This window comes from Saccopteryx bilineata, chromosome 4 (genome assembly GCF_036850765.1).
Source record: "Saccopteryx bilineata isolate mSacBil1 chromosome 4, mSacBil1_pri_phased_curated, whole genome shotgun sequence".
Classification (NCBI taxonomy): Eukaryota; Metazoa; Chordata; class Mammalia; order Chiroptera; family Emballonuridae; genus Saccopteryx; species Saccopteryx bilineata.
In genome coordinates, this window is record NC_089493.1 from 55594176 (window position 1) to 55608768 (window position 14593).

The 14593-nt window shown below is 41.2% G+C and overlaps 1 protein-coding gene and 1 long non-coding RNA gene across 2 annotated transcripts in view; one reads left to right on the forward strand and one right to left on the reverse strand.

Moving 5' to 3' along the window:
• LOC136334155 (uncharacterized) overlaps nucleotides 1-1943 on the forward strand; it is a 28300-nt gene extending 26357 nt beyond the window's left edge. The window contains exon 4 of the long non-coding RNA XR_010731123.1: nucleotides 1714-1943. This is a non-coding gene — a long non-coding RNA (uncharacterized lncRNA). The remainder of the gene's footprint in view (nucleotides 1-1713) is intronic.
• Nucleotides 1-14593, reverse strand: part of SNX1 (sorting nexin 1) — a 47779-nt gene that overhangs the window by 7470 nt on the left and 25716 nt on the right. The window contains exons 3-8 of the mRNA XM_066273994.1: nucleotides 10561-10688; nucleotides 9926-9992; nucleotides 4922-4965; nucleotides 2716-2857; nucleotides 1995-2073; nucleotides 1453-1528 (exon numbers count right to left, since the gene is read on the reverse strand). Coding sequence (XP_066130091.1) covers nucleotides 1453-1528; nucleotides 1995-2073; nucleotides 2716-2857; nucleotides 4922-4965; nucleotides 9926-9992; nucleotides 10561-10688 — 536 coding nt within the window. The remainder of the gene's footprint in view (nucleotides 1-1452; nucleotides 1529-1994; nucleotides 2074-2715; nucleotides 2858-4921; nucleotides 4966-9925; nucleotides 9993-10560; nucleotides 10689-14593) is intronic.

A 14593-nucleotide genomic window follows, 5' to 3' on the forward strand; every position in this document is an offset into this window, starting at 1 on the left:
AAAAAGATTTAAAGCATTAGACAGAATTTTTAATTAAAAGTTCCATTTAGGGGGGAAAACACCCACATACTTAGTAGCATTTTCTTCACTAGATTACTATATATACAAATAAAGAAAAATTTAACAAAAACAAAATGAAAAATACAAAATGATAGTCCTACCCTTTCATTTATTTCCTTCTAGTTTTCTTTCCTATGATACTGTTTTATTCTAGCATTTCTTTTCATTCTTATTGACTAACATCTTTCTACAGCTATATTTTCATGCTATTACATGTTTTACTTTTATAATTCTTTTAATATATGCTTCCTGCAAGTATATATAAACATTCTTGTATACTTTCTGTTATGATGAGAATCAAGTATTTGTTGTATTAATGTTTTACCTAATCCTTCAATTGACAGCAGTTGGGCTGTCTCCATTTCTCACAGTCATGAATAGCTTACACATAGCCTGCGAGAAAAGACTATCCACTTGAATCAACACTTTTGCTACATGGCAGTTCTGTGGTTTGTGGTAACTGATTTTGAACCAATGCCCCTCAGCTCCTGGCACAAAAAAACGTATCCAGTTTGAGCCAAGTAGTAACCTATGAAAGATATGCCAAGGACTTGCCAAGTAGATCGCTGAGCTGATCCAATAAGAAAAATAGCCCTGGCCGGTTGGCTCAGTGGTAGAGCGTCGGCCTGGCGTATGGAAGTCCCGGGTTTGATTCCCGGCCAGGGCACACAGGAGAAGCGCCCATCTGCTTCTCCACCCCTCCCCCTCTCCTTCCTCTCTGTCTCTCTCTTCCCCTCCTGCAGCCAAGGCTCCACTGGAGCAAAGATGACCCGGGCGCTGGGGATGGCTCTGTGGCCTCTGCCTCAGGCACTAGCGTAGCTCTGGTCACAACAGAGCAACGCCCCGGATGGGCAGAGCATCGCCCCGTGGTGGGCGTGCCGGGTGGATCCCGGTCGGGCGCATGCGGGAGTCTGTCTAACTGCCTCCTCGTTTCCAGCTTCAGAAAAATACAAAAAAAAAAAAATAAAAAAAAAAAGAAAAATAAGTTGTGGGAGTAAAAAGGGACAAATATACAGGGTCAGAAAATGATTGACTTTGGGTGACAGGCACACAACACAACCAACAGTTCAAATGCTATAGAGATGTTCACCTGAAACCCATGTACTCCTATTGATCAACATCACCCCATTAAATTTAATTTCAAAATTAAAAAAAATAAAAAAACTAGGTTGCACTGTGACCTCTACAACCAGTTATTTTTGATTATAGGCAGAGAGATTCTTTTCTTTCAAGAGCTGAAAAATACTTTTCCCTCTTAGGGGTTTACAAACTAGAATATAGGCTGTTATTAGCCTATATGCATGCTAAGTGTTCAAATATTTGTTGAATGAACTAGTTTCATTTCACCAGGGACAGCTATAAATCATGAAATCTGGTCTGTACAATACTAACCTCTTCTTTTTCCAAGAACTCCCTGACATCAGGGTCCTGCAGCATGGTAGGATGGCTCACAACCCTCTGCAGGTACCTGTGGGGTAGGCAGTTATCTGGTTAGTCAAGTCGGCCTCCCCGCTTTGGGGGGTCGTACAGTGCTGGTGGGTTACAGTGTGTCCCACTACTTCAATATGTCCTCAGATAAGGCGCTTAAGTACGACTTTACTTGTAAACACATTCAAGTTTATGTTCTTCACAGTTTATGTTCTTTCTAAACAGGAAAGAAAAATAACTGATCAGAAAGAGACCTCAGTTACTCATATTTGACTGTCCAAGAAGGAGAGGATGGCTGTCTACCAGGATGGGGACATGAAGGAAGACAGGATATTCACAAGATGAGAATGTAAGAGACTGAGGGGAAGTTACACAATGAAGGTGTGAATCTGTAATTCATCCAAGTTTCCAACTTCTAACTACAGTGAACATCTCACAATCGAGTCTAAGGTTTCAGCTTCCTCTAGTTCTTATGTTCCTCAGGAAGAAGGTTGTATGGCACTTACCTTTCCAAAGCGGCCCTCCGTTTTTCAAGAAATTCTGCAGAAGAGGAATCTTCCTTCCCAACTTTTACTTTTGTCATTCCTGAAATGGAATTTAAAAAATAAAAATAACCAATAGTCATCATGAAAAGAATAAACCTGTAAATAAATAAATAAATAAAGCAAGCAAGCCCACAGGAGGAAAGGCAATATAAAATAGAATCAAAGGCCACTTCAATGTCATGAGCAACATTGACAAGAGGTTCTTTACAGGAGAGACATTTGTTAAATGAATTTTGAAGTGCCGAAGGTTCTAAACTCTGGGACTTGCAGAGTCTATGTTTTCTAAAAGGGGGGCCATGGGACTCTGAGTACAGATCAAACATCATCTGAGGATAATGGGAGAGTTATTGGCTCCCACCCCCACCCAAACCCTATCCAATTTACATTTCAACTCGGAACAGCAATCATTGAAGTCTCCTGGATACCAATGCAAATATACACACACCCCTACCTGTGGAAGCTAACACCAGAAGTTTCTATTATCCCCCCCAAGAGAACATATCAAAACTTGCTATTTCTCTAGACCTCACAGAGACTTATAGGAAAACACTGGAAATGTTTCTTTCCTAACCACTAGACTCTACATTTTCACATGAAATAGTTTCATATACTAAGTAGAAAGTATATTGTAAAAGAATGCAAAAAACCCCCACTCAGGCAGAATTAGAGACCACAGGCTTACCTATTAGGCTCTTCTCAGGTGGAGGGGGGACAATGAAGCCATTCTGAGAGTGTTTCTCTGAAAGCTTCTCATAAAGGCCCAGAAAGTCACTAAATCTTCTTTTCACCGCAAACTGTTTACTTCTGAACATTGGTAAGCTCGTCTTGGGGACAGAAAAAACAGAACGCAATTTCATTCCAAATAAGGGATAGAGTATCCTGAAAGGCATCCAGCTGACATCAAAGGAATTTACTGCCCAGATCGCTGTCTTAGCCACCTGGTAAATAGCTTTCTTTAACGTTGAGATTCTTAAACTATTTTGAGCTATAGTACCCTCTGGCTCTCTGGAGTCTACACAGCCCTTCTCAGAATAATGATTTTTAAATGAATAAAATATATAGGATTATAAAAGGCAACTAATTAAATTCAAACATACAGTTTCATTGCCAAATTAAGAACCCTTGCTCTAACAAATGTGATTAAAGTCAAGAACCCTTGCTCTAACAAACATGATTAAGTCTAGTATAAAGCTAGAATTCTATGGGCACCTATATCCCATTCATCCTGCACTGACTGACTTAAGGATATTAGCTGCTAGAATTAAAGCAGCCAAACTAAAGACAAGACAGACTATGCTTCTAGCGGAGGATCAGATGAAATGTCTACATTGTAGACACTTTAACCCCTAAGGTGTCACAGGATCTACAACTCACAGGAAGCAGAGACACAAGTGGTAGAGAGATAACATAAAGGAGATGTCTAGTTTAAAAAAACTAGGCCAGCACCATAATGAGAGATCATTTAATACTCACCAGATAGGCATAATTTAAGGAGGATGGCCTTGCCAATGATTGACTGGCAGGAAAGTGTATCAATGGGAACTTTAACACACTGCCAATGGGAGTAAAAGTTGGTGCAAAGACTTTTTAAAGGTTTGGATTCCCTTTCGTCAATATTTGCATGACCCAGGGGAACTACTTCTGGTTATATACCCTAGAAACTCTGGCATGTGTACAATACAAGATACATGCAAGAGTGTTCACAGTTCATGATTATAAAATGAAATATGCCAAATATTTACAACATGAAAACATAAATATATTATGCTACAATCACACAATAGACTCACAGCTACATATAACAAGGCTGGGTCTGAGAAACAAAGCTAATGAAGAGAGCACTATTTTCAGCATATTTTTAGAGATACACAAATGAAGACTTTTTTTTATAAAGGCGAGACAACTTAGAAAAACAGTCACCTCTAAGGTGTGAGGCAGGGGACATGACAGAAACACGCAGTGGATTCAATGGCACTCAAGAATGATGGCAGGTTTGGAGCTTCATTTTTTATGCTTCATAATTTGCATACAATATTGTATAAGTTTTGTATGCATTACTATTATATAAAAAAGGAAGACCAGACGTGAGGGCCAAAAGGTTTGGGAGAGTAACAGGAAACCTCAGAAGAACTGACAATTTTTTTAAATTTAATTTTTTTAGAGACAGGAAGGAGGAAAGAGAGGGAGGAGAGAGATGAGAAGCATCAACTCGTAGTTGCTTCATTTTAGTTGTTCACTGATTGCTTCTCATATGTGCCTTGACTGGGGGACTCAAACCAAGCCAGTGACCCCTTGCTCAAGCCAGTGACATTGGGCTTTAAGCCAGAGACCTTTGGGCTCAAGCCAGCAATCTTGGGATCATTTCAATGATCCTGTGCTCAAGCTGGTGACCTCGTGCTCAAGCTGGCAAGCTCATGCTCAAGCCGGCAAGCCCACACTCAAGCCTCCGAGCCCCTTGCTCCAGCAGGTGACCTTGCGGTTTTGAACCGACACCTTCAGCATCCCAGGCCGATGCTCAATCCACTGCGCCACCATGGGTCAAGAGGATGAACTGACAACTTTAAAACAGGTGATACATAGTTTGGGGCAATCCACCAAACTAGCTCTAAGCCACATAGTTCCTCGGAGGGACAAGACTAGATTAGATAGACTGCATGTTATAATAAAACTTACAAAGTTTCACACTGAAGTGTTAGCTCTCTGGAAGAAAAGTGGAAAGGTTCAGATGAAATTACCAAGGGGATGCAGGCTTGCTCCATCTTGAGTAAACTTGAAGGAAGATGTTGGCAAAGAAACTAAAGAAATACCCAGAAATAATCTGAATGATGACCTTGGTACAAGCACCCAAGTCTATTAAGGTAGTCATCAGCAGGATCACTCGGACTCACCTGTGTTGTAACTTTGTAGGCTACATAGGCATTCATTCCATCCCCTGTGGGAGAACAAGAAAGCAGGATTATTCTGTAAACCAAAGCAGTATTAATCTCGTTAACATGTCACCAGGAATCATAAACCACAGGAGCCCTGTATAAGGGATATTTGTTTCATCTGTGAGCTTTATACACTATCCTAAATTCAGTTCCTACTTTGCCTCAGGGTCTCCATGCTATTATGCCCCATGGATGCTGGCTGGGCCCCAGTTTGAGTTAGACAAGAGTCAGCCCCCTGTTCAAAGCCAGGCTCCATTTATGCCCTCCACAAAGCAGCAATGGATACTGACAATCCATCAGTTGTTACCATGCCAATATTTGGCCTAGTTGCACACATCTGTCTAAAACGAAACAATTCTCTTGCTGTATAAAGCAGGAGGAGGAGAAGGAAGCAACTGATGTGAAAGGAAACAAGTAGTTCTACCCTAAGCTAGCTCTCGGCTTGGTTTGCTCTTTCAGAAATACTGTCACGGCCCCCTCCATTGGTGCTGGGGGATGTTGACCTCTCTCACTAGCGTGTTCACCCAGAGCAAAGGGCTTGGCCGGAAGAGACTTCAGCTGCCTCATGTCCCACAAATCTCTCTTTCCTGGAGGAATTGTTTTTCTGAAACAGCCTTTGACTTAAATAATTGGAATTCAAGCAATTGTTTTTCTCTGTATTAGTGTCCTGACATAGGCCACTTAGGAACATAAAAGCACCATTGACTCCCCAGGCACTGAAAAGACATACATTGGATTGTAGACAGATACAGCTCCAGTGCTAGACTCTGGTGTTTGGGGCTGATTTTGTTCCCTTCTCCCCACACTGAACAGAAAACCTGGTCAACAATTACTGCTTGCTTAAGCGTCTGAACTGCTCATGGGGTAAGGGCCCGGGGGAAGAAGATGCAGTGCTGGATATCAGCAGGGTCACATACTGCAACTTGGTTTCATTGAGGTGGCTGGGAAAGCACACAAAAAGCTGGAGATTGTCCAGGAGCAGCGGGCTTGCCTTCTCTACCTCTCCAGCCCTACCATGAAGGCATATAAAATGGAAATCTCAAACTGAACTTTAGAAATTACTTTACACTGATTATTGCTATTAGTTCTCTTCTAAATCACTCATTCTGCATTGCCTAATGCCACTAAGGATGCTTACTACTGATAAATAGAAAAAGACACCTAGATTTTTTATTTAAAAAAGTATCCAAAATTTCTTTATAGTCATCATCAACTATCAAAAAGATCAACCCCATAATCCTGTGCCTTCAATTAAGGAAAGTCTAAATTCATATACATACATAAAACACAGTAGCAAAGCAGGATCTTGAGACTGCATATTAGCTGCTCTCACTGAGGAAATGTGTAAGAGAAAAATACTTGCACATACACAGAGAGTCACAAGACATAGAAATGAGCTAGCAGTATAGTAGTCTTAAATTTACATTAACTTCCTAAATAATTTCAGAAAATTAAAGATGGTATATGCAAATTAGTAAGACTGTAGGATTCTCATTTGTTTAAATGTGTGTGGGAATGAGAATCACACGTTGCCCTGGCTAGGTAGTTAAGCTAAGCTAGTAAGAATGTTGTCCCCATATACCGAGGTTGTGGGTTCGATCTCAGGTCAGGGCACATACAAGAATCAACCAGCGAATGCATAAATAAGTGGAACAACAAACTGATGTATCTCTCTCTCTCCCTTCTTCTCTAAAACAATAAAATTTTTAAAAATAAAAAAATTTTAAAAAAAGAAACTCATGTTGAACAAACAGCCCACACAAACGTAAGGTGTCACACTTCTTATAAGATGAGGCTTGGAATATGAAAATGCTTTAAGCAGCTGGTTTCACAGCAACATGACTAAGAGTCTAGACCAGGGATCCCCAAAATATGGCCCGCGGGCCACATGAGGCCCCCGAGGCCATTTATCCGGTCCCCGCCACACTTCCGGAAGGGGCATCTCTTTCATTGGTGGTCAGTGAGAGGAGCATAGTTCCCACTGAAATACTGGTCAGTTTGTTGGTTTAAATTTACTTGTTCTTTATTTTAAATATTGTATTTGTTCCCGTTTTTTTTTTCTTTTGTATTTTTCTGAAGTTGGAAACGGGGAGGCAGTCAGACAGACTCCTGCATGCGCCCAACCGGGATCCACCTGGCACACCCACCAGGGGGCGATGCTTTGCCCATCTGGGGCGTCGCTCTGTAGCAACCAGAGCTATTCTAGCGCCTGAGGCAGAGGCCACAGAGCCATCCTCAGCACCCGGGCCAACTTTGCTCCAATGGAGCCCTGGCTGCGGGAGGGGAAGAGAGTGACAGAGAGGAAGGAGAGGGGGAGGGGTGGAGAAGCAGATGGGCACTTCTCCTATGTGCCCTGGCCGGGAATCGAACCCGGGACTCCTGCTCGCCAGGCCGACGCTCTACCACTGAGCCAACCAGCCAGGGCCTGTTTTTTTACTTTAAAATAAGATATGTGCAGTGTGCATAGGGATTTGTTCATAGTTTTTTTTTATAGTCTGGCCCTCCAACGGTCTGAGGGACAGTGAACTGGCCCCCTGTGTAAAAAGTTTGGGGACCCCTGATCTAGACTGTAGTGTAAGGGGATGAAGACTTATTACCTAGTGATTTGTATTTTAATAAATCTGATCCATGTGATGTTTAAATTATGAGTTGAATTGTGTCCTTCTAAAAAAAAGATATTTTAAAAGCCCTAAACCCTTATATCTCAGAATGTGACCTTATTTGGAAACAGGTCTTTCTAGAAGTAATCAAGTGAAAATGAGGTCAGTAAGTTGGGCCCTAATTCAATATGACTGGTGTCCTTATAAAAAAGAGAAATTTGGACACAGACAAGACAGACATAAAGGGAAAAAGACATAAACACACCCAGAAAGAATATCATGTGACCATGAAGGCAGAGATTAGAGGAATGCATTTATTAGCCAAGGAATGTGGGAGGCAACCAGCAGTGAGGGAGGCACAGAACAGCCCTTCCCTAGAGCCTACAAAGGGAGAACGGCCCTTCCCTAGAGCCTACAAAGGAAGGACGGCCCTTCCCTAGAGCCTACAAAGGGAGAACGGCCCTTCCCTAGAGCCTACAAAGGGAGGACGGCCCTTCCCTAGAGCCTACAAAGGGAGGACGGCCGCACCAACACCATGGTTTCAGACCTCTGGCTTTCAGAACTAAGAGAATATATCTGTTGTTTTAAGCCACCCCACTTATAGTATTTTATTACAGAGCTCAAAAAACTGATACACTCCCTCCCTCTCCTGGCTCAAATATCATGGCTTTTTATTTTCTTTATTGTTTTAGAGAGAGACAGACAGTCAGAAACATCAATCTGTTCCTGTATGTGCCCCCCTCAGGGATTAAATCCACAATGATGTTCTACCAACTAAACTATCCGGCCAGGGCTCAAACATCATGACTTTTAAATATTAAAAAAAAAAGTACTATTTACTTATAATTTCTTTATCTTATTCTACCAATGATTTAAAGCAGCTAATAACTATGTAGTTTAAAACCAATGTGCTTATAGAATATTCATAAAACATTAGAGCGGCAAGATATAATCTAAAGTTGTGCCAAGCATTTGAGATTTTTTTTTTTTTTACAGAGACAGAGAGAGGGATAGATAGGGACAGAGAGACGGGACCAGAGAGATGAGAAGCACAAATCATCAGTTTTTCATTGTGACACCTTAGTTGTTCATTGATTGCTTTTTCATATGTGCCTTGACCGCGGGCCATCAGCAGACAGAGTAACCCCTTGCTTGAGCCAGTGACCTTGGGTTCAAGCTGGTGAGCTTTTTGCTCAAACCATGTGAGCCCGCACTCAAGCTGGAGACCTCGGGGTCTCGAACCTGGGTCTTTCGCATGCCAGTCCGATGCTCTATCCACTGCGCCACCACCTGGTCAGGCAGCATTTGAAATCTTGCTTTCTGGCAATGCCGTCAGTTTATCTCAAATAAACACTTACTAAACAAAACAACAACAACAACAAAAATGAACCCACCGAGTTCCAGTCCAGGCTCCACCATGGACCACACTGTAACCCTACAGGAAAGCTACATTTCACTACTGGTCCTCCATTTCCTCTGTTGTTGGATAGGGAATTGTATAATCTGCTCATAAATATCTTACCAGTGCAATAGTATAGGAAAAGTAAAGCTCAGCATTTTAATGACAAGCTATTTTGGCATCAAGTCTTAATTAGACTTTATAAATTCCTGTTCCTAGTTCAGAATAGAGAAAAGGTTGAAATTACAGTTTTTTCCTCTTAACCATATAAAAGCTACCCCCATTTAGGACAAGGCCCTGTATAGTGTCTTCTGTCAGGGATACACCAAGAACAAGGAAAACTGAGGCCTGTGTTCTCTGCTCACTAACAGCTTCACAAGTTTGGGACATGGAAAGGTTATTCTAAAAATGCAAGTTCTGGCCAAAGTTAAGTATTGTGCTTTTTGAAAATTTAATTTCAACCTGACCAAGATTCAACCTGGGTCTTTCAATCTTTACCTAAGAAAGAGAGATGCAGACCTCCCCATTTCACTAGGACATCAAGAGTGTGTGATAAATGATACGTACCAAGAATTTCAAACTTTTTGAGCGAAAAGTAAATTCAGTATTCCCAAATTTAGAACATGTGTTTTTGGGTGTCTAAATAGAATTTATAATCTCAAGAGAAAATAAAATGGTCTCATCAACTCTGGGAGAAAGTAATGTCTGCATTTTTAAAAAGGGATTCTAATAGTATTTGATGTCTCTGATTTTTCTGCCTAAAGCCAAGAAAAGCCTAAATGAAGAACTAGAACTGCCGTTTCTGGCCTTAGAAGCACAGTAAACTGTACAATTCTACAGGAAAGACAATGGTGAGTACTTTACAAGGGCTCGTTCAGTTCTGGAGGTCCTAGTCTGGAAACTGGCTAACCATGCTCTCTGCAGCCACATCCTAACATCACAAGGAGTCCCAGGCACACTTACCTATCTTCTCAGGATTAGTTATACCAACTGTCAAATCAAATTGGTCTTCTTGTTCTTCTTCCTCTAGCTTTTAAGAAGTAACAATCATGAGAGTTGATAAAAAAAAAAAGATCATTAGTTTTACCTTGTATTATCTTCTATCAATATAACTTCAAGATACATCCTTGCTCGTATCAGCATTCAGCTGTCCATTCCCAACAATCCTAATGAGCCAACCTCTAAAATTTTAAGGTGGAGTCTGCTCAGGAGTCTTTGTTACATCTATTATCTTAAAACCATAAGATAATAATGAATTTGATCGTAATGAGTAATTACTAGATTTTGGAAAACTTGCCTCTGTCAGGCTAAGGAGGGAATGAAGAGATTATACTCTTGAATATAGGAGCTTCATACACTGAATATCATTAGTGACCATTAAAAGCCTCTGTGTTATCTTATGGGTTATAGATACTTTGCCCAGGAAAGAGTCCTTTATGATTCTGGCTGTCCATTAACCATAAATGTCTTCCTCAAAAGTCATATATATTTACTGAAGGTTCATACTCAACTCAACTTCAGGCTGGCAGCAACACAGTCCTAAAAAAATCCAAAAACAAAATATACACACAAACAAGACCAATAGCATAGATTCTCACCTCCTCGTAGCTTGGCTGGGGCTTAGAAGAATTTGTGCCTTCTTTTGAAGGAAGAGATACGAGCGTTTTGGCTGGCATCTTCTTCTGATTATTCCGTGTGCTGTCCAGTGATAGCTCCACTGTGGCATCTAAAAATAGTTAATATTTTATAAAAAGGTCAATGGGTCTTTCACGGCTTCATTTAGTTCTATAAGCTATGACCAGAACAGCAACCACTCTCAATACTCAGAGGTTCTCAGACTAAGAAAATAAGAATCAAAAAAATTTTACATGGACAAAAGGGGAGGATGGTAAGGGAAGTATTCTTCTAGCACAAGCTTAGTAGAGCAACATCTCTCACTTCTAAATACAACTACTTGGCTACCCTCTCCTACGTAGAATTTAGGCAAGACCCAACTATCAAGCAAAAAGACTACATAGCCAAAGTAAGTGTGCCAATTTATTTTGCTCTTAGAAGTATTCCTTTAAAACCTTATATAAATAATAATAATAAGACCCTTTATGAATCCTATTTACTCTTGTTATAATTGTCACAAAAGAAGAATAAGTTTGGTTATCTGCTTTATAAGCTAGTATGATAGAAATGGCAGGAATACTCACAGTAAAAAGTGACATCAAAGGAAAAGTAAGGAAAATTGTAAACTAGAAAAAATGGAACCAAGATACACAGTAACTCTTGGGAAAAGATACTGTTTGCCACATCTGAGGATGGCACTGTTGTTTTTAGAAATTTTAATTCTTTTTTAATTTTTTTTTTATTTTTTAATTTATTTTATTTTTTTTGTATTTTTCTGAAGCTGGAAACGGGGAGGCAGTCAGACAGACTGCCACATGCGCCCGACCGGGATCCACCTGGCATGCCCACCAGGGGGCGATGCTCTGCTGCAACCAAACCATTCTAGCGCCTGAGGCAGAGGCCACAGAGCCATCCTCAGTGCCCGGGCCAACGTTGCTCCAATGGAGCCTTGGCTGCGGGAGGGGAAGAGAGAGACAGAGAGGAAGGGGGGGGGGTGGAGAAGCAAATGGGCGCCTCTCCTGTGTGCCCTGGCTGGGAATTGAACCCGGGACTCCTGCACGCCAGGCTGACGCTTTACCACTGAGCCAACTGGCCAGGGCTGTTTTTAGCACATTTTATGAGCTCTTCACAATTATAGTTTTAAGTCATCTTGCAAAGATTAAGTTATGTTTAATATATGTGGTCCAAGGAATTTAAAAAGACATGTACGATTATCTAAAAAATCTTTCTAATCAAAATAGTTTCAGATATAGTGCTTAAGAGCTGCCTTTGTCTAGCTGGGAAAATTTCAGTTTAGCCGAACAGAATAAGTCATCTAGAGAGGATACTCTTTTTTTTTTTTTTTTTTGCATTTTTCTGAAGCTGGAAACAGGGAGAGACAGTCAGACAGACTCCCGCATGCGCCTGACCGGGATCCACCCGGCACGCCCACCATGGGGCGAGGCTCTGCCCACCAGGGGGCGATGCTCTGCCCATCCTGGGTGTTGCCATGTTGCGACCAGAGCCACTCTAGCGCCTGAGGCAGAGGCCACAGAGCCATCCCCAGCACCCGGGCCATCTTTGCTCCAATGGAGCCTTGGCTGCGGGAGGGGAAGAGAGAGACAGAGAGGAAGGCACGGCGGAGGGGTGGAGAAGCAAATGGGCGCTTCTCCTGTGTGCCCTGGCCGGGAATCGAACCCGGGTCCTCCGCACGCTAGGCCGACGCTCTACCGCTGAGCCAACCGGCCAGGGCCTGAGAGGATACTCTTAAAAGAGCATTATGTACCATTTTTAAGCATCAAAATGTTTTTGGCAAATTAAAAAAATGCACTTTCAACTCAGAGCAATAGAGCTAGAATTTCAAAACTTAAATAACAGAATTTTTAAAAAAATAAAAACATAAATATCCATTTGGGTTTGGCTTGATCAGTAGGTATTCAATTTTAGCCCTTAGAAAATTCAAAGAAAGTAGTTTCTTTTTCTTTTCTAGACTTTCATTTGTAGCTAAAATGAAACCAGAGACAGGGGTCTATAAGGCGTAACCAAATCCTAAATCGGTGTTCTAATCATTAAATATGAATCATGTCTACAAACAAGGTTGTCACACTGTTGGAACCTGGTCCCTACCAGGAAAAAAGAGAGGTGGTAACATAATCTGACGCTGGTGTGGGAGTACAAAACAAAAAAAGTATATATCACAAGTCTCTAGGGAGGCAGCCAGATTCTTTGAAACTAGCAAACAGATGAAATTTGTCTAAGACATTCACCTCATGCAGTCCCCACATAAATACAGTTACAAATGTGTTTGGAAATGAAACAGGAGGTGCTTATTTAAAACCTCTGGCTTACTGGAATGCTACTAAGAGCCTTTTGAAGAGCTGTGGATTTTCTACTGAAATTCATGTGAGAAAGATGTCAAAACTTCCACTAAAAATGTTTTTTCCTATGTATTCTTGACAAGATGATGGAAAAGCCTTTGTACGCCATCATAGAGAGTCTTGATCATCACTAAATGAATCATGTCGAAAATACAATCAGAACATTGTAATTTCCAGTCAATAGTTAAAAACATCTGAGAAGTTACTCAAGCACTAAACTAAATGTCTCACTGTAAGCATTCTTTTCTATAGGTATTTTATGATCCTTTCTTAATGGTGAGGCAGGTAGTAAGGGAATGAAGCAAATCAGATTCCTCATGAGTAAAAGGTATGTCCCTAATAGGGATCTTCTGTATGTTCATGTACATAAAATACAATCATGGAGGTAACTCAGTTACACTAACATTTCAGGTCTTTGAATAAGGAAAGATCATATGTTCAGGTCCCAAAGACAGAAAAACCTCTCTTCAACCTGCCATATATCTAAAGACAATTCATTATTTTGTACTTTTCCTCCAGAAACTTTATCAAAAAATAGTATCAGAATGAATAGCATGCACTTTAAGTTACAAGAGACAAAGGGGCCTGACCAGGCGGTGGCGCAGTGGATAGAGTGTTGGACTGGGACATGGAGGACCCAGGTTTGAGACTCCAAAGTGGCCAGTCTGAGCGCGGGCTCATCTGGTTTGAGCAAAGCTCACCAGCTTGAGCCCAAGGTCGCTGGCTCGAGCAAGAGGTCACTCGGTCTGCTGTAGCCCCCCCCCCCCATCACGGCATACATGAAAAATCAATGAATAACTAAGGAACTGCAACAAAGAATTGATGTTTCTCATCTCTCTTCCTTTCTGTTGTCTGTCCCTATCTGTCCCTCTCTCTGACTCTGTCTCTGCCACACAAAAAAAAGACAAAAGGAACACGATAATCTTCTAAATCTTTATTGACTTTCTCACCTCCTTTTCCCTTTTATGTCTTTTAAATTTTCTAGCTGAATTCTAATGTGAGTCTTCCTAAAATCTTACCCTCCACCCTCTCATCTCACCCCTTCCTCACCCTTCTCTTCTTGAAGGATCCCACTGCCACGGCAGCTTCAACCCCTGCGAAGATCCCCTTTCTCCAGTACCTCCCTCTTGCTACAGGTAGAGTGCCACAGTTCAAATCACCTCCTGGGTGTTTCCCTTTGCATTTCAGATTTAAAATATCTAAAACCCAAACTCAATTTCCCCTCAAAGCCAGTTTCTTCTCTACAATGTAGTTCTCAAACAGTATCATTTTCTTCTCAATCCTTGGACTTGAAATCTTTAACTCTGTCTTCAATCCTGATTTTTGGACACCCATTATATCCAATCCCTAACACAAGAATTTGTTGATTTCTTTTTTGAAACGTTTCACAAAACCCTGGGCTTGCCTGGTCAAGGCATATATGGGAGTTGATGCTTCCAGCTCCCTCCCCCCCCCTTCTCTCTCTCTGTCTCTCCCTCTCCTCTCTAAAATGAATAAATAAAAAAGAAACGTTTCACCTTTCCCTTCCTACTTCCATCACTTATTTTCGCTTTGTCATTTGTCATTGCACTCCTGAACTAATTTGTGTATGCCTTCTGAAGTCTCTAGCCTTTGGCCATGGCATTCCATTTTATATAATTCCACTAGATCAGTCTTCCTA